The following is a 24,653-nucleotide window of genomic DNA, read 5'->3' as shown; positions in this document are numbered from 1 at the left end:
CTCTTGTTCCCTCTGCCCCCTTTGTTGACTACTTTACCCCACCTTTTGCTTGCCCTTCGCACGTTGTCTATCACGATCCGCCATAATGATACTTGTTTACTGCAATGTAAGTAACACAAATAATTAAAAAACTTAATGTAGTCATGTAGATGCACTTCAATTGACACTTTTAGATTACTAATACACTTGTATAGTTATTTAATATTTTTTCCCTAACCCTTATATTTTTCACATAATTAAAACCAATTTTTTATATATAATGTTAATATAAGTATTGATCTAACACAATAAAACCAAAAATTAGTAAACATAATATACATGTAATGCATTTCAAAACATATAGAAATAACTTTCATATTTTTTCATTATTTTTTAAACTTAAAACTCATATTTTTCCTTATTTATTTCTGTTTTTTTAATTTTTTATATATTTTTCTTAATTTCCGAAAATTAAAATAATTATTTAAGAGCAGAAAAAAAAATCCGACACTGTGAAGCCGTAGATCGGCCATTGGTGTCTAACATATATTTAATTCATTACCATCTAAGTCATATGACCCCTAATTATTTCCTATTTTAGTTGTAGGAAAATGAATTTTTAAAACCAGAAAAAAAAAAAAAAAAACATATGGGAAAAATTTCGACACCGTGAGGTCAGAGATCGGCCTCCTGTCTAACATATATTAATATCATCAACATCCAACAACATTTGTACAAAGTATTTTAAAAAAAAATAGTTTTAGAGAAATAGAATTTACCTTAAATAATGAAAATAGGCTTGGATGATGAGCTTAGATGACCCTCCGACGTCTTCCCGGCGACAAGGAGCTTCAACAATGCTTGGATGAGGCTTGGAAGGGAGGAAGAAGATCAAAAAATGAGGAAGAAGAGAGAAAAATAGAGTTTCAGCAGCTCTCGGTCGAAATATCGACCAAGAGCTGCGAAATATGGTATAAAATGGCCCCTCACGTGACACTATTTGTCACTTTTTCAATATCTCGCGATATATCGTGAGATCCACGATATATCGTCGATATCTCACGATATATCGACGAAATATTGTATTTTTTGGTTTCGGATTGGTTTCTTATCTCGGACATGTTGAGATATACGAAATTTGGTGATATATCGCCGAAATTTCGCGAGATTTTAAACCATGGAATTACTAACAATATAAATGGCAGCCTGTGATTCAGGTGCACTGCCTTGGACCGACTCAAACCCACTTGGGTATCCAGACGGAGATGAACCGGGTCCAATTAAGTTTTGGGTTTAGTAGGATATCTTTGTTTATTAGTTGGGTTTATCTGAAACTGGGTCGATTAGGAGTTTGAGATATTTATAATCTCCTTTTATTGCTATTGATAGAGTCTTAGATAGGATTGAATTAAAGATAGCATGTAGCTGGTTTCAAAGTCTGTTTAGAGTTTTATTTAGGATTTTATTTCAGTTATCAGTCTTAGTTAGCAGTCTTTATTTGTTTCTTTAAATACAAGGTTGTAACCTACGCAAGTTTCAGATTTTGATGAATTGATTTAATTAAATTGCTTATGGTACTGGTCATAGTACTATATCTCGCGATATATCGGTATCTCGGGCCTACCGAGATATCCGAAATATCCGAGATATCGCGAAATATGCCCGAAATATTGCATTTTTTCTGCAATATTTCGGGGTCCATCTCGGGGGTATTTGGCCATATTTAGGCCTCGAAACTTCATGGACAGCCTTATTTAAGCTTAATAAACACATTTAAACCATAAAATTGTAAAAATGTGAATTCAAATTGGTGTTTTGGGCTTGACACTGATTGACATACGGTCGCGACCCTAATGTATAAATAGTTAAATACACATAGATTAATGAAATCACAACTTAAGTTACAAATTACAAGTGCTAAACTGCTAATAGTAGTTGCTGTGCCTCCCTGGATCAATCCCACTCATGCCTCGCTGGAGTCGACGTCCATTGCTCTCTGTTTGAAGGACATATGTGGACCACGGTATAGAATCGGAGAAGAAACGAGTGTAGTCATCCACAAGTGTCACGTAAATGGAATCATCAACATACTGTAGGTAACCTATCCTAGGATATAAACTAGGGTTACCAATCGATCCAATCCGTGAAGAAGATGATCCACTGTGATATGATGTTGGCGCCGGCGCAAGAGGCGATGGCATTGGCCGCATGTATGGCTGGTGAGGTTGGTAGCTAGGTCCGCTAGGGTATGCAAAGATGTTATCTACAAAAGATGATCCAAGATGTCCCTGGGACTGGGACCGTAGTCATAGTCCCCTACCCCACTAAATCGCCCATATGATGATGATCCATATCCATATCCACCGTAAGGTTGTGATGCACCATAATCCGATGCCAATGGAGTGGCATGTGCGTCAAAAGATGGGGCACGCCAATGTCCAGTCGGTCCTCCCTCCCTATCACCCATACTCAAACCACCAACAGAGCTAGATAGGTTATCAATGTCCATGTGATCGTTGCAAATCGTGTTTGTCGACCCCTACGCTTCCCGTTGTATGTATGTAGGGGCCTCTCGAGGGTGGGGTGCGGGGCACGTGCTCCGTGGTCCGTATCTTGTGTGTCATGATCAAACTGTCTCCAGTGAATCGGAGTGGCTCTACAGGTGCCGTATCCTGGGCCTCCTGGCTTACCACATAACGCTCTCGCATGCCGTCATATTCTTCACCAGCATCACCACCACCAGCATCACCACCACCAACATCACCACCACCAGCATCACCATCACCACCACCAGCATCACCATCATCACCATCATCATCATTTGAGGACTTAGATCAGTCTTCATCATCAGCAACATTGCCACCAATTGGCCGGAATGGTATGGGTGAGGCTTCCTCGCATGTATCCGACCCTCGTCGCCATATACTCGCCCACATCGCACCAATCTCGAAGCTATCATGGGTCCGGCCTACCTCCCTCCTCATCCAACACTGGCTCACCTCTATCCTCACCCAATCCACAATACGATCCTCATCGTCTGAGTCAACTTGAAAGATGTCGGCTAGATCAATAGTGCCCCTCTGTCCCTCATGTCCCACGCGTATGTGTTGCAGATTTCAGCCTCAAGTTGTAGTGCACATACACCATGTCGGATAACGTTGAGACCCCAACTGCTGCGCCTCTTGGAGTGGATGAGTGCAAAGGTACTCCAGTTCCTCTCACAACCGATGCGAAACATGTTTGGGCAAGGACTTTAATTGCTATTCTTCTTAAGTTTTCAGCCGATTCCCAATACAACATCCACCATTCATGCATTACAAGTTTACAACAAAAAGACGTGTCAAATGTTGTTTCAACTTTCAACTTTCAAATTTCAATACATATGTAATTTAAAACTTAAAAGAATTACCAAGATCACCACGTGCTCTTGCCTTGTATCGCACCTCGGTTCCAAAACTTCCCAATGCATCCCTAAATACCTTGATCTACACCCATGTGGAAAATTAGTAAGTACTTCTTCACTACTTATTTGAAAGCATCAATAAGTTGAGTTTCCAAATGAACTCACTTCTGTGGCTCCAACTTCTTCACTACTTGTTTCACAGCATCAATAAATTGAGTTTTCAACCCAAGCCTATTGGTATATTGATACTTAGGGTTCAAGTAGTATGCTGAAATATGACATATAGAATAGAGGTATTGTCAAATGCATAGGTAATTAGTAAATAATAATACTATGAATTAGTAAACATAAAACAAATTTACTCACCACCTTATGCATGGATGCATGATAAGTGTGATTCTCCCAAATGAGCATTTATGATATCTAAGAAGTGTTTGCTACTGCGAGGACCCACACTATAGACACTATCTTTCATCAAGTCTATCATGATGTTTTCACCACTTTGCTTAGTTTGGTCTGGTGAGGCATATGTATTGACTTAACTGATTATTTATTGCTATCATCCATGTATCGACCTATTTTAATGTTTGTAACTCTACTGCTGGCTCGATGACTGTTTTACTGTTTAACTCCAAATTTCAATGTGTCTTTCGAACTGAAAAACTCAATCTCAACATTTCAGATGATGTAGTTTCTTTTGTATTTTCTTAGTTTTAATAAAGTTTTTTTTTTTATCATAAAAAAAAAATTTCAATGTGTCTTAATTGGTGAGCCATGGCCTTACAAGAACATGTTGACACTGAAGGTCAGAAACATCTTGCAAGGCCCGCAACAGGTGTTGGGCAAGGATTCAGGCAAGTAGAGGTTTGGATGAGCGATGAATATAGGTTGTGTGATGTAATTACAGATGGTGTTCTTAATTTTTTTACCTGAGTAATTTTTTTTCTATAATTAATAAAAAAATTCTAACCACTAGATATTTATGAAATGGTTTTAAAAAATAACATATCAAATTTTAACCTCAAATTCCATAATTTACTCTACTATCTACTCTTGTACGTGTATGTCAATGCATCGTACCCCTTTAGGTCTTAATGCACCTTCTTAGAAGTCATGAATTATTTTTCATGGTAGAGGCTTCTCTGAGCAAGTGCCATAGAGAAACCGACCAATGAGGTGTGGTAAAATGGTATCATATATTGGAGGTAGCAAAATCATTTCATGTAATTCCCGAATATAGAATTTCAATCTCCTGTAAGAAGCTGTTAAACACATAGTGCCGATGACAGTATCTATGTGTTAGTTGTCATTGTTGTCAACACAAGGTTCAGGCCGATTCTGACCAATTCTGAACGGAAATCGGAATAAAAAATTCCGACTTCTATAACCTGGGCTGGAGCCCTGTAGAAAAAATGTTTCATTTTTTTTTTTTTTTCCAGATCTTAAGTTTCGTTTTTTGGTAGGAAGGAAAATGGCAACTCACATATCAGAGCATTGCTATTAAAGAAAGGGATCTCTAAAACAACAGTAGATGAAACACACAATTACAATTTGGAGCACACACCAAACAAACACTGATTAAAATATCGTGCACTACTTTATTCTAGTTGTCTTCTTCACTATCGTCTTGCCATCTCAAAAGTCAAAAAAGGAGACATTTTCTTGGTACTGAGAATTTAATCCGAAACAATGTCACAATCCGCAAATCAACCCTGAAGACCAATAACACCTGCAAAAAAAAAAAAAATCATAATATGTAGTAATGAATCAGTTTCAGTAACAGATAAAATTCAACAAATGGGTTTCCTCTCTGAAACTGAAAGCCAAGCACCAAAAATGAGTTAAAAAGCTGACGATATACTGTCCTTACCACAGGCAACTCTTCCGCCAGCATTCCCAGTGGCTTTGCTGAGCTCATGTCCCCCTGAAGAAAATAATAATGATAAAGACAAATTGTTAGGGCATTCCATTATAGTATGAAGTATGGACAAAACACTAAATATTTATGATAACCATGAAGTTTTCCCCATTTTGAGCCATCTAGAATGGAATTAAGGACAAAAAAAAATCCAAAGTTACCCTGGGGTTTGAAATATTTACATTTACTGTTATTGCTACTGCGTCACAGACTTCTTTGTAAGAGAAGCTAACTCCCTGAGCAGGCTGACTTGTGTAACAAGTGCAGGTGTTGCACGAGTGCCACACGGTAGATTTAGCCTCTCTAACAAAGAAGTCTGTGAAATGCTACTGCTGCTACTACTACGCAAATAGATTAGCCTCTCTAACAAAGAAGTCTGTGAAATGCTGCTGCTGCTACTACTACGCAAATAGATATTACCGCCCTTTATTTATGGAAACCACCTTTTATGTGGGGCAGTGACACAGATTATTGAATGCCAAAGATTTCATCCTAATCTAAGTGTAGAACTGGTAGATTGCACCCCATTGAAAATAGGAAAAACTGTGACCCATATTACATAAGCCCGTTTCATTCTATCCTGTTCCTATCCTGCACTCCTGGACAGGATAGAATGAAACGGGCTCATTTGGACTTCCTTTTGCTTCTCACCTTCCACACAATATTCTACAACAAGAAGACAAGAAGACATCCTACTCTAATATGCAAGTCATTCATGCATACTACATTTCTTCTACACTTATTGGCATTGTGGCCAATGCCCAATTTATTGGGAAACATTCAAGCATTCTGGACCATAGGGTCAAAACAAACGGACAATGCTATAAAATGTTATGGGAGAGGATTTGGCAAAGAGAAGCACACCAACGAGGTGTGTCAAAACGGTATAATGCATGGGAGGGCAGCAAGGTCATTTTATGTTTAGACGAGAGAGATAGACACAGGGATGCTAGTGTAACCTGCGTCAGCATCCCAGAGGACCTTTTCCCAAATGTTATTCTTCGCACAGAAAGATGTACCCAGTTCCTATAGTCCTCTTTAGACCAGGATTTACAATGCCGAAATCTTGACCAATTTATTAAGAACTTTAAGTGCTCCACCACAATCAGATATCTGGTCCGTCTTCCCTCACACCACATGTGAAACTTCCAGTGGCACCACCCTTTCGTTCCAAACCCTCACCAGTCTCCACTTTATTTGTATAATTCTTTAAAGTTCTGGAATTCAATCTTCAGGGTTTTCAATACCACACCATACATTGCTCCAGAAAACCAACCTACAAGCTATTCCCCCCCCCCCCCCCCCAAAAAAAAACCATATATTGAGTTTTGCTTGAAGTTCAGAACATCAGACACCACCCATGAGATCAAAGCCCACATTAGAACCTATATACCCCCTTTAACTAAATTTGGCTTCCATCACAAACTTCCAGATAATCCTCCCCAGATATCAAGTGCCAAGGCCACCTTCACTGGCTGAATCCCAAGACCACCTCCCTCTTCTGGAATATTGACTCCTCCAGGTCATGCCACAGAAAATCCCTCTCAACGTTCTTATCATTCTATTTTTCAATACATACAGACAAACAATAAATTGGCAGTCTTCCTAACTTGCTTTTTAACAATCTTCACTCCCCCTTGCCCAAAAGAAGAATGAAGCTCTCCATGATGCCAATCCTCTTTCTGTTCTCCCCACAACATGGTTCCAAAGTCGAATCTTACTTTTCCACAAAAGGTCATACCCAAGTAATTTGTAGCAAACCACACAAAGCACCTTATAGGTGAAGATAGATGAACATGCCTGAATCCTCAACTAAATTTTTTTTTGCAATTTCAGGGCTTCCTGAATTCAATACCTCGTGTCAATGTTACATTTGGCAACTGACACTGTTGCATGTAAAAAGAAGCTGCAGCGAAACAAGTACTTCCAACTGAAAAATAAAAACAATCAACATTCCAAAAGATGACCTCATACACAGAACCAAGGTCCAATATTTAGGGAGCACAAAGTCAGTGTATCTAGTGTGAAAATCCAAAAACTCACTGTTAGTGTTCCATCAAGCAAATGATGATCTTCAATAATTGATGAAAACAGATCAAATGCTTGTCAGTGTCAATTTAACATTCAGTACATAGTCCAACTACTTGCTCATCAGATAATTGAGTATCCACAATGTTCTTGACATGGCACCTATTGCATATGCATGACAAAACCCTACTCACATGTTGAGCACAAGAGACAGGACTCCACAAAGCCCTAAAGCAAAATGTGCTGCTAAGTTATTTAATATACAATCACATCGTGCCTTCATGATAATTCTCGTGGCTTATACTACCCGTCAGACAAATATACATGATCAGAAACTTGAGTCTCAATTCATGCATTGACTAAGGAAAGCATACAATTTTTTTATGCAACTTTAGTCAGCTCAATCACTTCCAATTAAAAGAGAAAGAGAAGTGTTATTACCAACTCCAGTTTATCAATACAGTTGTGAATCCATTAACTCCATAAACAAGTTATTTTCCCTTCCTGCCTTTCCCATGACCCCTCTCCACCCCCTCCCAAAAAAACAAAAAAATAAAAATAAAAATAAAAATAAAATAATATATATATATATAAAGAGAAAAGGGCTAGCTAGCAGATAATGGAAACAACAGTTACAGGAAAGAAAATTGAAGATTACCCTTTCCAAGGTCATCAGGATCAGCATGGACAACAACGGCCCTTCCAATGATTGAGTTTGGTCCAGTGAGAGGAATCTATACGCATAAACCAACATTTGAGAACAGAACCAATCGATAACACAAATTAGACACTTGAAATTCTTTTTAAAAAAAAAGTAATAGATCACCTGAATGTCAGAAATGTCAACACTCACAGTACCTGCAACACATAAAGTCCATACAATTTTGTTCAGTGGTGAATGGTATCTCATGAAACCATCTATCTTGACAAGGACCTTAAGTTAAACTACTGCACCCCCAACCCCCACCCCAAAGAGAGAGAGAGAGAGAGAGGCTCATAGGTATGTTGAACTCCATAAGTTAACAACCTCTAGAAGGAGAAACAACAGTAATAATGATGCTGAAACAGTTGTTCATTGTTTCATACTTAAGGGCAAACCAAAGAGAGCATACCATCTTCACCAACAACAATATTCCCTAGATCACCAGCATGACGGTTTTCATCCGTGGGAGCACCGTGCTCCTTGCCAGCAGGGTTAAAATGTGGTCCTGCAAATCAAAACAAACAAACAATTAGAAACAATTTAGTGTGCATACCAATCAGTACTTCCCTGACAATAATAAAAGAAGAAGGTCCTCGTGTAGTGCACAATACCAGTTGACATGCAACCATTTGTTGTGTCACCAAGCGCATGGACATGGAAACCATGAAGCCCAGGTTTAAGACCTGAGACACTTCCAGTTACCGCAGTTGGACCTGAAAGAAAGAGGAACCACATCAACACGAATTCAATTTTTAAAGGATTCAATAATAAAAGCAACGCCTCCATGACCAGGTAGACCAAGGTAGATTGAGCAACATAAGCCTAAGAAAGGTCTTAGTAGGCACACACCTGAACCTAAGAGTATGCCTAGGTGACCATTTTGGCAGAGCCACTGCCTAGTAGACAAGATTATATGAGATACTATTCGTGCTATTTCTAGTTATTTTACTGTATAATCATATTATATGCATGTTTTGTGCAATATATATTTTTTATTTGTGATGCAAGAACAGAAATAATAAAAATTTATTTATTGGAAAGACTATATCAAATATTGTCATTGGAGACTTAAATAACCAAGACAAGGTTTCTTCAGAGACTACTATGCCAAAGTTCATCCCGTGCAATGCCTAGGAGTTGCCTACACTACCAATACACCATTTGCTAGGTTTACCCAGGCATTTCAACAACATTGAAAGATAGTTATAACCAATCAACAATAGTCTGACTAATATTCATCTATATGTTTAAATGTAAACTATCTTACCATCTCCTTCTTGGGCAAAGTAGATGGTGCCACTGACACCTGCACTGCTGCTAAGAACGACAACAGCCTTCACCATTGCTCAATGTGATCTAATAAAAGAAAACCCGTAATCAGAAGAAGTTTAGGCGAAAGAAAATTAGCATTAACATGGCAAATGAGTAATGGAAGGGTCCCATAAAAATAAGAGAGAAGATTTAATTAGACACATGTTAATAATTTCATAAAATCCAATGTTTATGAACACATATTCATGTGTGTGTGTGTTTGAGGGAGAGAGACAAAGAGACAGAGAGAGAGCACAGTGTGTTGGTTACTTTCATGTATTAAAATGGCAAGAAATATTTGTTAGTTTTAGAATCTCATGTTCAAAAATCATCAATTCCAGTTTTTCTTTTGGTCATGCAAGAAGGTTAATGATGAAAGTAATAGTCAGAACAACTGAAATTGAATACAACTTAATATGCAAGAAATTAGCTTCAACAACAAAAAAGGTCGGAATCATATTAACAAATGCTAAATCTCAAGGGGTAAAAAGAATAGATGACATCAATTATGGCTATCTAAGATTGTCAATCTAAACATGATCTAGAAAGCGAAAAAGTCAAGCCTGAAACAGAATTTGAAGCACTTGAGTTCCTTAATCCCTAAAAGTTGCAAAAAAAAAAAAAAAAAAAAAAAAACCAAGCCGAGCCCAGGACAAGTAAGCTCAACCCATAAGAGACCGAAGAATTTGACAACGAGAACATACATCACTACCCCAAAATAAAGATTAGCGTTCATTTGAAGCTAAAGAAAGGGTGGAGAATGAGAGAGAGAAACAGCAGAAATGAAAGCTAAAAGATCAAATTTTGTTCCCAAAAAAACGTATCGAAGTCAAAAACCTTACATATCAGAAAACCGATCACGGTCTATAACATCAAATTCACTATTACAAGAGAATTAAAAAATACCAAAAGGAAAAAAGGGTGGAGAAAGAGACAGAGAAACAGCAGAACTGAAAGCTAAAAGATCAAATTTTGTTCGAAAAAAACGAATCGAAATAAAAAACCTTACATATCAGAAAAGCGATCACGGTCTATAACATCAAATCATCTATTACAACTTACAAGATAATTACAAAATGAAAAGGAATAAGAAGAAGAGGACAAGAGAGGGGGGCAATGTTTCACCTCAGAACACCCCTTCTTCGACGGAGAGAGAGAGAGAGAGAGAGAAAGAGAGAGAGTCTGCGTTAACGAGACACTGTCACACTGCTTCTCCACTGCAATTTAATAGAAATTCGATAGAGAGAGACGCGAACAGTAACGAACCAACGTGAGGAGGTCTTATCGTCGTTCTAATTCCACCTACTCCATCTCCGACATTTCCGTAGAAATATATATAAAAGGGCAACAGAACTCTGTCCTATTTTATATTGATATGACGTGGCAGCACGGATCGAGTCCAGAGATCCTCTCCAGTGACATTAGGCTGTGTTTAGTTGGCTCTTTATCCTCTCAAGTACTTGACGTCAAGTACATTTAACAAAGGACGTGAAAATGACTATCCTACCCCTTATCCGAACACACTACCCAAGGTGGGATCCACCTTCTTCTATTAGATGTACTTGACGTCAAGTACGAGCAGGTAAATTGAGAGGATAAAAATTCGTGTTTAGTATGAAATGATTTCATTGTGGGGACCATATCCTATGGATGGTGTGAGATCCCAGTTTAGCTCGTCTCCGGAGAGCCTAGTACGCCCAGGGTGTTGCTAGGAATCGTTATCATCTACGGTTTCCTAACCGGTGCGGTTCCCTAGTGCCTCTCACAAGAGGGGGATGGGACCCATCCAGGGGCACCTGACCGAACACTCTGCTTAGGTGGGGTCCACCCTCCTTTTGTCAGAGGCACTAGGGAACCGTATATGATAAAAATTTGTGTTGTCAACCATTGGGTTGTGCCGCACTCATCCCTAGGCATGCGTTGAGATGCATGTGATACAGCTCAATCATTGAATGCCTCTTGGGTGCGCCGTAGGTGCTGGGCTCCCTCGAGACGATCCTGATCCGTGAGATCGACTATGGTTATATGCAATTAGAGAGGATTTTATCCGGCGCAACATTTGTGGCGTGGCACCACAGCTCACCATGTGGACGTGCCGGAACAGCACCGTTCATCCCTTATGGTGGGGTCATAGCCTTTAATCAGATGGAAATATGGTGTTGCTAGCATTGAACCACGATATTAATTTAATGCCCTGATCTATCGTATCACTTCTTTCTATGAATAAGAGAAAGATTCTCTATCTTCTATCGTTATTCGTGAACCAGCGCGCGCACAATTAATTAGTTATTAGATGCTCCTGAGTATCAGATACTTTCTGGCACCACAAAAAAAAGTATCAGATACCTTCGTGCTTTTTTGTGTTTTTGTTTTTTGAAATTGGAGGTAGTCTAAATTTCCAGGGCTCGTGCATGACTATACAACACACATGAATCGGGAGATATTGGGGCCCTCATATTCACCAGGGAGTTTCCTTTCAGGCAGGTAACCCCAAGGAGGGAGGTTGAGTCAAACTCAAGATCTTCAGCTTCCTTAGGCTTCGTCCGTTACCAATTGCACTACCTCTTGGGGTTGATGCCTTCGCTCTTGCATAGTTAGAAAGTGCAACACACGAACTGGGAGATACTGGGGCCCCCATGTTCATCAGGGAGTTTTCCCATAGAAGGAGGCAGAGTCAAACTCAGGACCTTCTGCACTGCCCCTTGGGATTGATACTGTCGCTCTTGCGTGATTAGAAAATGCAAAAGCGGTACAGATCATACCGTTTGCAGGCGTTATTAACCACTTATTCTTGTGGGTCCCATTTCAATCCCTTTCTGGACAATGAACGAATAAGATCCCCTGGACTATCGTCTACGGTTTATAGGGAAACCGTATGCTGTCCAATAGGCACGAGGTAGATTTCTTTTGTTTGGGGTATTGTTTTTTAAGGCTCGTTTGTGGAGATAAAGGCTTATTTAGGAAAGTGAAATCAAATCAATAAATTCAATATTAAAATATAAAATTTGTAATTTAATTACCTAATATGATTGATGATCGTGTAACTAACTACACAATATTTTAAAATATAATTATTAAATTTTATTTTATTTTATAATTAAATTCATTTGAATAAAAAAATAAAAATCACATTTGAAAATTAGATTCACCAAATATGTAAGAATTTTAAGTAGCGAAATTTTCTCTTTTCTTTTTCTAAATCAATTTTTGATTAAAGACGTTTGAATAGTTATAGGGTAAATATAAGGGAGTAATAGTAATTTCCTTCCTAAATTCATGAACTCAACGTGAGCCCAACTTCCATAGTGACTTTCAATCGATCAAATCAAAATTCATTTTTATATTTAAAATTTTTTTCCTCAATATTCTTTGCATGAGGTTAAACGTGATGTAAAATATCATTGCAAAAAATTTCAATACTTGTTTGCGATTTATTTGACATGGTAAAATTATTTAAAGGGTTAAAGAATGCCACCCGATCATGTCCAAGGCGTGAACACTGCACCTAGACACGACTAGGAGTGAAATGATCGTCCAACCCCCGTCATGGCGTTTGGAATGTTCACCTTGAACACGATCGCTTAGCGTTCTTTATCCCTTATTAAAAACAAGGGTTGGAGAATGATGTTTGGTCATGTAGCCCTTGCATTAGTACAAGGCCCAATGAAAGCACCAGTAGAAGCGTCAACATGTATGAGATTTTTAATTTTATAGGAGCGGGAGGTAATTCCGCATGCTCCTGTGTTTGGACACGGGACCACGTGACTAAGCAGTGTTCTTTTTCCCTTAAAATAATTACCTAAAATATCATTTAATCAAATTTAAATTATGCTACCCTTACCCTATATTGTCGTGAGAATCATAGACTGACAGTGACCACAATTGTGGCCATATGTGGTCCAAGTCAAAATAAAAAAATGTGCGATCCCTAATAAAATTGTCACTTTTATAAATATAAAAACAAACATTGAAAAGTTCAAATTTACAATAATTGTTCCAGATTATTTTATGGAGTGAAACCTAATTAGTCAAAACCACACACTTTTATTCCAGCTTTTTATTAGATCTATTCTATGTCTAGGCTTGACTAATAAAAGGGAAAGATTCCTATTTATCAAATGCTAGTGATTGGGACCTTATACCTTATTATTATTATTTGGGGGGGGGGGGGGTGGTGCTTAGGGTAGGGATTGCATAATTCAAATTTGATTAAAAATATACTTTAGGTAATTATTGAGAGATTTTTTTTTAATGAAAAAGAAATCAATTAATTATTCGGGAATAAAAGGCACAAACATTGTCCATACATTTACACTTTATATGATCTATTCTAGCTTTATGTGCCAATCTATGAGTTCGCTGAATAAGGACCCTATCATCGTACCCATAAAAAAATAAGGGGATAAAGAATGCTAACTGGTCACCTGGTTCCCGCACCTAGACACAAACTAAGGGTGTCAATCAGGCGGTTCAGTTCGGATTCGATTTCAGTGTGAGTTTCAGGAAAATCGAAAATCGAACCAATAAGGATTTTTCGATTTTGGTTCAGTTCAGTTTGAAACATGGGTATAGGCAGGTTTTGGGTAGGGATTAGGTAGAGTTTTTAGGGTTTGGGGGTTGGTTTTAGGGTTTGGTCCTATTGGGCAGGTCAATTGGTGGCCCGTCGATTTAGCCCGAACTGAGCCGAAACGAATTGTGTTCTAACCCGTAAGTGAAGACGAACCAGTAAGGCCTCGGTTCTATTTGGATCGGGCTTGATCGGGGTTGAGCCGGGCCAGTTTTACTGGTTTGGTTTAGGTTTTGACACCCTTAAGACAAACCACACCCTTAAGACAAACCAATGCTTTGTGCCCAAAAAGACCATTCAGCCCCCATAGAAATCGAAAATCGCATTCAAACCAATGCCACTGAGCGCACTTTCATTGGCTACGGTGCTGGTGCAAGCGCTACATGATCAGTTAGCGTTCTCTTGCCCATTTATTAAAATGAAACCGAACCAGACTAAATTTGAATAGAGTAAAACGAATCCAAACTGGATCGAAACAAACCAAACTTGATATCAAACCGATAAGAAAAAGCTGAACTAAACCCAATCCAGACTAAACCGAAACGACTGAACCTAACCAAACCAAAAATTTAAAACCAATCGAACCCGAACTTCCCTTACTGGCTTGTTGTCGAATTCACCCTTCTCACACACAAAATGATTCAACCTGACCAAAATCGGACCGAACGAACCAATTGACTGAGGTGATATTTTTGGGGCAATCTGTTGGATGTTTTTCAACACAATGGCATTGGGAATAGTCCCACATTGGAAATGTAAAGATGATTCATTGGGTATATTTAATAAAGTACTATTTATTATTTAAATTAATAAATATGGTGAATACTACAATGTATGTGCGAGGACTTTCGTCTGAGCGCACACGTGCACACGCGACGTGGGCTGTAGAGGCGTTAGTGGCGCACGCAGTTAGCACTTTGCACGCTTGCATCGCTTCAGGCGAGATCTAATCTGGGCCGTTTCTTTTGATCCAATGGACCAATTTGAATCTGGATAAGATTATTGTATGCAGTTGATCGACAGTTATGACTGTTATATTTTTGGACGGCTTAGATTGTACAATTACAATCTATCGGTCTAGAGTCAAAGATGGAGGGATCCATTTGTTGGGAACAGGTGCCAAGTGGATTATTAATACCCAAATTAATTCAAACTTGGACATATCTAAAAACGTTTTTCTCCTCCCTCATTCCCAAAGGTGATCTTGCAGGAAATCTGTTTTACTGCAGGAAACAGATTTTTTTGCTACTGGCTTTTCTGTTTCTCAGGAGACTTTCAGGCATCGATCTTGACTCCGTTTATGCAATACATAGTCAAGATAATCAACAAGTTTGGGCTTCATTGTATCCTAGGAGATAATTCGTCTGCAACCTATTTGCATCTGGTAGTAGGGACGAATTTCATCTTAAGGAAAGCGACTCAGTAACATGCCTTGAAGATTCAAGCCTCCTTCTGTTCTAACACAATCTACAATCTACAATCATGAGTGGGATAGTAGAAATCAGGCCTGTTGCCTTGAGCAAGTCAAGCGTGCCTAATCCTGATCCACTTAAAATATGACAAAATATCTACCACATGGCCGATCAAACTATCCCCACTTACATATCAAGTTTCAACCTAAACAGTATCGACCAAGTAGCAAAATTAAACTTGGTAAATCTAATAGTGGGATTATATGAATGACACCTCTATAGGTGTATATAGAACTTGTAGTCTTCTTTTGATTGCCTTCTCATTCTCAAGAGTTCTCTAAGTCAGAGGTAAAAAAGAATTTTCAAAATAATTTAAGGGGAAAGTTTTCATACACGGCCGTGTAAGCATGTATGGTTGTGTCCCCTCTCACAAAGAGTTGGAAAAATCATAAACCCCCATCCATTAATTAATGCCTTGAAACTCCCACCCTCTCACATACACGGCTTACACAGCCGTGTATGTAAACTTTTCCCATAATTTAAAATTATAATTGGGGAAAATGTTCTTTGTTTGGGAGCGTAGCCTACGCTAGCACTCCCTTGTGTCTATCTTTTTCCTCCCCTCCCTTGAAATGGCCTCTCTACCCGTTGAAATGATTCCTTTCTAGGGGTATTCATTGGGAGTTTCCTGCCAGCATAGGCTACACTCTTGAACAGGAAACACTATCCCTTATATTTATCATAATATCATTGTCAATAGTTATCATTGTCTTGCATATTTTTAGAGTACATATGTGAAATGACAAAATTGTACCCCCACTAAAAGAAGAAGTGTGTTATACTAAGAGAACAAAAAATTAAGGTTATAGATGATTTGACCCCTTAAGGAGTGTCAATAAGAAAATAAATCTTAATAAAACAAAAAAAGACATCTAAAAATACAAGGGGAATATGTCAATAAATTGTTAATTATAAGGCTGAATTTGAATATGAAATTTTAACATTGTAAATCAAGAACATTTTCCTAGATACCCAATGGTAGAATTTGCCCAATCACCCTTCCATATGGCTTAACATTGTCTGTTGTTAAGAGAACAGCTCTTAACTGCACAATCCAAAGAAAGTTTTTCCACCTTATAATGTTATTTGACCTAAAACTTGGACCACCAAATGTGATTTATGACATAGGCTATGTTTTAATGGTCTATTCAATGGTTAATTTGCCACTCCACAGGGCAAATTGAAGAAATCATGTGGGAAATAATTGCACTCCCCATAATTTTAGTTTATAATGCACATTATATACCAATCTTAGTCTTTTGAGGTGTATTTCAATTCTACCAAAAAAAATTTAGGGTAAGAGATCACAGTTTGATAGTGAAATGCCTAAATCAAAGTGGGGACCAATGAGAGTGCATGTAAAAGAATCTATCTGAATGAAATATTTATTTCACCTGAGACTGAATGATAATTTCAAACAGTCTTGTGTTTAAGCTCAAGAACAATGCGACCAGTTAGCATGCTTTTTCCCAAAACTTTATTCCTCACAATGGAAAATGGGTATGAATGCTTTAATCATTACAATTAAGAAAATTGCAAGACATGTGAAAAGTTTGGGAAGCCAACAAATACAAAGAGTATATTTTGATTAGCCTATGAGCCTCTAGGTTTGAGGCAAAAGAAAGATTCTAATGGCAAAAAAGTGTATCCAACCAAAATACTCAATTTGGAATAATTAAAGTGGGGGAGGTGAGGGGGGGTGGAGATTGTAAGGCTGAGTTGTTGCATGTTTAGCAACAACAAATAAGATATTTCAAATTTTTTTTGGGGAGAAAATGTTCTCTCTTTCTTACATGCAAATGACCTCTTGCTCTTCCACGTACCTTATTGGTGTGCTCCTCTTGTTCAGAAAACCCTTTTTTTTCTTCAAGTTTTCACCCATGGACAAGCTTCACCATTGGTGACTTGAACTTGTGAATGTGATGGATGGATATTAAAAAAAAAAAAAAAAAAAAAAAAAAAAAAAACAGTTTTCATTGTTTACATACAATAAATTTACTAAAAGGAAGTTGCTTAATTACAATCAGTCTTGATTCCTGTATACTAACCAACCCCCATCACCCTCAAACACCCCCTAAGCTGAGGCTCTTCAAAGAACTCTAGCCTCTATATTGAAGAAACAAAAACATGAGAGGCAAGGGATGTCAATGAAATTTAACTCATCCGTACGATGCGATCTTCACAGCTCGGAATTGTCTGAGATTCTAGAATGGGAAAAATCTTGATCGACTACTCGGCGGGATTCCTCCCACAATCTTGTTTCAATCCCTAACTTCCTCAGCTCCATTAGACCTCGCTCAACTGTAACATTGGAGACAAGAACATCAACAAGTTAACCAACTCATATTCTCATCTATCGGTGATAAATCTCTTTCCAACTTGGAAGTAATAAAAAATCTAAGAAGATATCTTATTCCTTAAGCCTCACAGAAAAGGTCATGGGAGGGGGAAATGAATCTACAGCTTTCTGTGTGGATTATTAGAATGGCACGGATCAAATTGGGTTCAACTGAACCAGCTACAGTTGGATTCTTGGTTTTTTTTTGAAACTAAGGATGTGTTTGGTATGTTTCTTGGAATGCATTCTAAGTCAATTTTGCATTATTGGAGGATAAACACAATTATTTTTATCATCCAAGAATGCAAAATGGACCTACAATGTATTCAAAGAATGCATACCAAACGCAACTTGAGCCTTTTAAAAAAAAGGAAGGGTTTCTCTCCATTGGTGTAGAGGGAATCTCTAAATCCTATTCCATCAGAGGGGTAAATTCCACTGTCAATAACGATGTCCTATGAGTTAGATTTTTCTACTCCACGGTTGAAGGAACACCACCCCAACCCCCCCCCCCCCCAATAAAAAAACCAAACCCAGAAATCCTTTCTGGTTTAAATTCATGTCTTTTTTTCTTGGTAAGTTTGCATTCATGTCAGGTTCAAATAAGCGGAATCCAATTCCGATTCAGCCAGAATCGGCTGGGAATCTGATAAAATTGGCCCAAACCCTAGAAAAACTTCACGAATCAGTTGACAAGAATCAGGATCAGGATCGGCTGATTCAACTTGACCGGTCTATTTTTAAACCTCGAGTCCTATACAGTTTCTAAAACTATGGAATTGAGTCATTGAAATTCCACAGAAAGGATCCCTCAAGAATTTTGTCTCAATATGAATTGAGCTACACATTTAGATATTATAGCAAACACAAGTGAAGGACAAAATCGTTACCGTCAACTGCATCATATGGGGTAGGTGACCTAGCACCGTTGGTGATCCAAAATTGCAAACGCTCATCTGTGATGTCCTGTTCCAACCAATGATTTTTTGCTCTCCTCCAGAAATATATAAGCCAAGCCTGCATGGAGATAGAAATCAAGCATTTACAGAGAGAAACATGGAATAAAATGGTACAATTAGTCCCATAGGTATACTATATACTTTAGTGTAAAGGCTGGGCACACCCAGCCTGAGCCTGTCTTCCTCCCACCCCCTCTGGAAATGACCCCCCAACCCCTCCTCATCCCATCCTCTCCATTGGGCACAGCCGCTGGTTCCAGGAAAGCCAGTGGCGTGCCCAACCCTCTTCCATACTTTTAACAAGAGGACGGGAATTTCATCCTCCCATGGATATATTTTCAAGAAATAAATGCCATGTTTTACATTTTGAAGTAATTATGGGCGACTGAATGTATGAAATAATAAATGGTACATGGTTAGCGAGTGCAAAAATTAATAAATGACGAATTATCTTGACTAGAAATCAAGCATTTAGAAAGAGAAACATAGAATAAAATGGTACAACTAGTCCCAACTTCCATGGGTACACTGTATACTTTAAGAGTAAAGGCTGGGCATGCCGGCATTGTGCCAGCTTGAGTCTGTCTCTCTCCTACCTCCTATGGAAGTGAACCCCCACCCTCCTCATCCCATCTTCTCCATTGGGCACAGCCACTGGCTCCAGGAAAGCCAGCGGCGTGCCCAACCCTATCCCATACTTAAAACAAGAGGGACAATAATTTCATCCGCCCATGGATATATTTTCGACAAATAAATGCCATGTTTTACATCTTGAAGTAATTATGGACCACTGAATGTATGAAATAATAAATGGTACATGGTTAGCGTGTGCAGAATTAATAAATGATGAATTATTATTGTCACAATGGTCGGTTATTTTTCTAAATGTCACAAGGTATCCATTTTACCACGTATATAGATGATATGCCCATTCCAACCATTGAATAGAGAGGTCCATGCATCGGCACACATCTCGTGTATGTTTATGTATGTGTACCGGTATTCTAAACAGTACTGTGCACTCTCCCAACTCTAAATGGGAATAAACTACTTTGATTAAAAAATGTAAAAATGGTTGGGTAGGATTTTTCTTGTGATTTTGGGAAACATCACCTTCAATTGTTACATGGATAACCATCTATCCTTAATAAATACATATGTGCATATGGCTCGAATTAGGCCGGTACAATGGGTGCATAACATTTTTCTTTACCAATAAACACAAAAAGGATGACATAAAAATAAAGTTAAAATCAAAGAGTGCTTGACATAACCTCATCTCAACACAATATATATTAGTATTTCTGGGCAAATGATGTTATACCTGTTTGAAAGCCACATCTTGAGATTCCTCCTGGCTTAGTTCTGAAAACAAAAATCATTCTCAATTCAATGATAGAAATCAGATCCCACACACAGGCATAGTTGTTACGGCGTCTAGGTGAATCAAGGCGGCCGAGGGGGTTAAAAAACAAGGCGACAACAACAAGGCGACCAAGGCGACACCAGAAATCAAGGTGAGAGCAAGGAGCCTGGATGCCAAGGCATCGCCTAGGCGACGCCTTGACAACTATGCACACAGGCCAATCAAAACAACCCAGATAACTGCCACTAACTCTAAAATCAGGTAACACAACTCAGAACAACATCTACATTTTCATGAAGTTCCAATGGCTGCCTCTTGTGGTTGCTAGACCAGTTATAGAAATAATAAATTATCATAGGGAGATCATAATTTTAGGCAATAGAATATATTCCCAATACTGCTTGACATCCAAGAGCCATCAAAACTCTTCTTCTATCATGTGAGTTGGGAGGCTCAAAACAGTGTCCTGCCGTATGGGAACAAAACTTAGCAAGTCCTGGTCAGATTCAGTATTTATGGTAGATTTTTAATGTCAAAGTAGTTTCTTGTGTGTTGAAACTGTTTTTATGTGTCAGTAAAATTTCCATTTCATAGAAAACACTGAAATCAAGAATGCAGACCACTTTACCACATGCTTCTAGAAGATGTTGAGTATCCACCGTTAGTTTCAGATCACCTCCACCTGTGATGAAGTGAATTATTAAGTATCTGAACAGAATTTAAACAAACCAGCTGCCAGCAAAACAATTTTAAAATTGGTACATTACATATAAATTATATCATTTTATAGACACAGTAACAAAACTATCATATGATAAATTGAACTAGAAAAAACAAATTAATTTATTATGGAATTGGGGGCCGTTCATTGCCTTATGCAAAAAGTGTCGCAAGAATGTGAGGGTATTCTTTTTTTTCCCCACCTTTTTCCTTGATTTTAATATAGAATTCTAGAGTATAAAATAGGAATTCTAGACTTATATTTGTTTAAATTCAATACAAACAATTAAAAAACATGGAATGGAATCATTTTGAGAAAAAATGATATGCACTTCGTTATAAAAGTGGTAGCAAATAACCCATTATGCAATCCAATTCAAAAGGGAAAACTTTGTTATTATTTCTCAATAGAAATTCCTTCACTTACAATAGGTGGATTTAATTATAACAATGGAATAAACACAATATCTTGAGGGTATTCCATTCCAATATATTAATGTTTTGTACACAGCATTTTTATGCGTTACTTACATGGAAAAATAATTGCCGGTATATTTTTCCCCCATAAGCTAGCTTTATTACATATTCCAATGACTTTTTAAAAAAAAAATTTGATAATCCCATTTAGCTTGTAAAAACAAAAGAAGATTTAAAGAGAAAGCTTTCAATGTTACCTATGGAAACCACATGTTTGAAATTGTCTTTACATAAGAACCTTTTAAGAAATAATCATACAACAACAACAACTCAACCTTATCCCAACTGAATGGGGTAGGCTACATGGATCCTTGACTTCCAATCAGCTCTATTTGAGGTCAAACTTGATACAAGGCCTAAGCTATGCATGTCTTTCCTCACCACTTCTCCTACGGTCAGTTTTGGTCTGCCGCTGGCTCTTTTAGTTCCTTTATTCTGAATCATATCACTCCTCTGTACTGGGGCATCCAAAGGCCACCATTGAACATGGCCAGGCCACTTCAAATGACTTTTTCGTAGCTTATCATGTATCGAAGCTACTCCCAAATCATCTCTAATATGACCATTCCTAGTTTTTCCACTCATCCATCTCAACATCCTCATCTCTGCTACACTGAGTTTATCTATATGATGCTTCTTAACTGCCCAACATTCTGCACCATACATCATAGCTGGTCGAATAAATGTTCTATAAAATTTTCCTTTAAGTTTTAAAGGAATACGCCAATCACACACCACTCTGGATGCTCCTTTTCACTTCATCAAATCTATTTTTTTAATTCTCTATGAAACCTCATCCTCTATATCACCTTCTTTATTTATGATTAAGCCCAGATACCTAAAATAATCACTTAGTGGAAACTCCCTCTCATCAATTTTCACCACTTCATTATCTGTCCTAGTGTAACCAAAGTTACACACCATATACTTCGTCTTCGTTCTACTTATCTTAATACCTTTTGATTCCAAGGTTGATCTCCATAACTCCAACTTGGCATTAATCTCTGCTTTTGTCTCATCCACCAAAACAATATCATCAGCAGAAAGCATACACCTAGGAACCTCATCTTGAATGTCTTTGGTTAAATCATCATTCGATCCTTGATGTAACCCTATTGTAATCGAGAATATACTACCTTGACCCCACAGTTCTTACACTTGTCACTGCACCATCAAACATATTTTTAATTATGTCCACATATTTACTTGAAACACTTCTTTTCTCTAGTACTTGCCAGATTAACTCTCTAGAGATACTATCATAAGCTTTTTCTAGGTCAATAAAGATCATATGGAGATCCATCTTGCAATCTCTAAATCTTTCCATGAGTCTTCTAAGTAAATAGCTATTGTCGTGGATCTTCCTGGCATAAAACCAAATTGGTTCTCTGTAATAGTTGTTTCTTGTCTCAGGTGGGTTTCAATAACCCTCTTCCATAATTTTATAGTATGACTCATTAGCTCTATGCTTCTATAGTTATTGCAACTCTGAATACCACCTCTATATTTTTTAAACCGGAACCACTATGCTTCTCCTCCATTCATCTGGCGTTTTCCTTGTGCTCATAATCTTATTAAACAACTTGTGAAGACCAAATTGGAGATCATTTTTCACTTCTCACTTTTCTTCATTTTATTCTTCATTCCTATTACTTTCCTTTCCCTTTGTGAGGACCTCAATTTTCCCTACTTTGTTTTGAAAAGATCCATGTAGCCGACCCCATTTAGTTGGGATAAGGCTGTGTAGTTGTTTTTTGTCAGCCAAGATAAACCACAGATTCCTAAGCTCGTCCACACTTCTATTAAAAACTCATTTAGGTCTTGTGGCTTGCCATACTTTCATCCTTCTTAAAGCTTCTTTTACTTCAAACAATCTAATTTCTCGTATATATCCATAATATGTGGTGTCTTGATGGGTAATGCAGTCTTTCGGAACCAAGGTACTAAAACTCGGGTCTCGGTACCAACTTGGCTCTTGGAAAAACCGAGATGAGTCGAGATCTCGCCGAGTTGGTGCATTTTTTGTTTTCCAACTCGAAGCCTCAACTTTGGGTCAACCCGAGATCCGAGATCTCGCCGAGATATGTCAAGTTTTGTCGAGTTAGGTAAGGTATTTAAGTGGTAAGTGGGTTAAAAAAATGGGTTGAAACCGAGATCCAAACCGAGATCTGAGATCTCGCCGAGATATTGCACTTTTGAGACTCGCAGGCAGTCTCGTCTTGGCTTTTCCAAAAACCGAGAAAACTCGGCGAGATCTCGAACTATGTCTGGAACACTATTACTCGTAGTGTCTTCATATAGTAGGCTGCAAAAATAACCTTCCCATCTATTCCGGAACACCATTACTCAAAGTGTCTTATTTTAAGCAATAATCATGGAGACATAAATTTTACAATCTTTTCTCTAACTTAAAGGGGAAAAATCTCCTTCCGCACAATTTCTTCTTCTAATTATGAAGAGAAGGGGTCCACAACAATTTTTTATCCATGCACCGGGGGAGGATGGAAGCATCTTTTATTATACATCTTTCAGGTCTATATGTATAAGATTTTGGCATGCAAAAGACATGTCAACTCTAAGAAAGAAAACAATGATGATTGGCCTCTGCATTAGTGAAGGTTTAGTTTGTTGGATTGTTAATGAGTCATGCTTTGTTGCTCTGTCACTGGCAGCTGTCTCAAACAAACAAAATGGAAGAGAAACATTTTCGTTCTTTTAGTTCTTCACTTCTCTATTTCTCTCTTTATTTATTAGGTCAATTTAACTAAGGTATATCTATCTATATATATATATATATATTGATAGAAGGGTACTGACATATATTATTGGTTATAAAGATAGAACAGGCTTTGCATGCACTGCTTGGTAATTAAGATACATATAGAAATAATGTTCTAATGCATAAGAATGTACTAAAAGCACATAAATTAATTATCAGTTAGCAAATGTTAGAGGTTATTAGTTAGACAACATGGGACAAAGTTGATTTATTCAAAGTACTAATACATATTTAGTATTAATTGTTAGCTGTTGAAATTCTAGTCATGGTGCTTTATAGTAACTATGGTGACACTTGTCATTACATGGTGCTGTTTATTATTTATGGTGATGTTTAAGCCACATAACTAAGTAATACCGTGGGGGTCTTTTATTACTTTGAGTTGAACTCAATCATGATTCTTAAGGAGTCATTCATTATATATAATATACTATCTTGCTCATAGGAGATACTACTCACACAAACTGAGAGCTAGGTTTTCTCCTAGTTCTATCTTCTTTCTTCTCTATCTCTCTTCTTCTTTCACACTCAGATACTGATCTAACTTGTTTTGGTATTGCCCCATGGTATCAGAGCCAGGGCGGGTGTTTGATCCCTGGTAAGTGTGATGGGTTTATGTTATGTGTTGTTGTG

General features: G+C 37.8%; 2 protein-coding genes across 2 annotated transcripts in view; both read right to left on the bottom strand.

The window, feature by feature from the left end:
• Nucleotides 1-4,790: 4,790 nt before the first annotated feature.
• On the bottom strand, nt 4,791-10,527 carry LOC122660116 (superoxide dismutase [Cu-Zn]). Its single transcript, XM_043855298.1, has 8 exons — nt 10,468-10,527; nt 9,299-9,387; nt 8,643-8,744; nt 8,441-8,536; nt 8,155-8,186; nt 7,987-8,062; nt 5,253-5,306; nt 4,791-5,111 (listed from the first exon to the last, which is right to left on the bottom strand). Exons 2-8 carry the CDS (start codon nt 9,372-9,374, stop codon nt 5,089-5,091), a joined length of 459 nt encoding a protein of 152 aa, XP_043711233.1. The 5' UTR covers nt 9,375-9,387; nt 10,468-10,527; the 3' UTR covers nt 4,791-5,088.
• Nucleotides 10,528-17,556: 7,029 nt separating this feature from the next.
• The window catches only part of LOC122657850 (coiled-coil domain-containing protein SCD2-like), a 67,787-nt gene continuing 60,690 nt past the window's right edge, over nt 17,557-24,653 (bottom strand). Inside the window, exons 14-17 of the mRNA XM_043852645.1 lie at nt 20,673-20,726; nt 20,003-20,043; nt 18,610-18,736; nt 17,557-17,682 (exon numbers count right to left, since the gene is read on the bottom strand). Of these exons, the coding sequence (XP_043708580.1) occupies nt 17,561-17,682; nt 18,610-18,736; nt 20,003-20,043; nt 20,673-20,726 (344 nt within the window). The 3' untranslated portion in view covers nt 17,557-17,560. The remainder of the gene's footprint in view (nt 17,683-18,609; nt 18,737-20,002; nt 20,044-20,672; nt 20,727-24,653) is intronic.

Source organism: Telopea speciosissima, chromosome 4 (genome assembly GCF_018873765.1).
Source record: "Telopea speciosissima isolate NSW1024214 ecotype Mountain lineage chromosome 4, Tspe_v1, whole genome shotgun sequence".
NCBI lineage: Eukaryota > Viridiplantae > Streptophyta > Magnoliopsida > Proteales > Proteaceae > Telopea > Telopea speciosissima.
The sequence above is the reverse complement of the archived record's forward strand: the minus strand, read 5'-3'. Positions and strand labels throughout refer to the sequence as shown.

Coding starts and splice junctions, on each gene's coding strand:
- LOC122660116 (XM_043855298.1), bottom strand. CDS start 9,374: ATGGTGAAGGCTGTTGTCGTTCTTAGCAGCAGTGCAGGTGTCAGTGGC. Junction 8,063..8,154: donor TTGACATTTCTGACATTCAG/GTGATCTATTAC, acceptor TTATGCGTATAG/ATTCCTCTCACTGGACCAAA. Junction 5,307..7,986: donor TCCTGATGACCTTGGAAAGG/GTAATCTTCAAT, acceptor TATTTTCTTCAG/GGGGACATGAGCTCAGCAAA.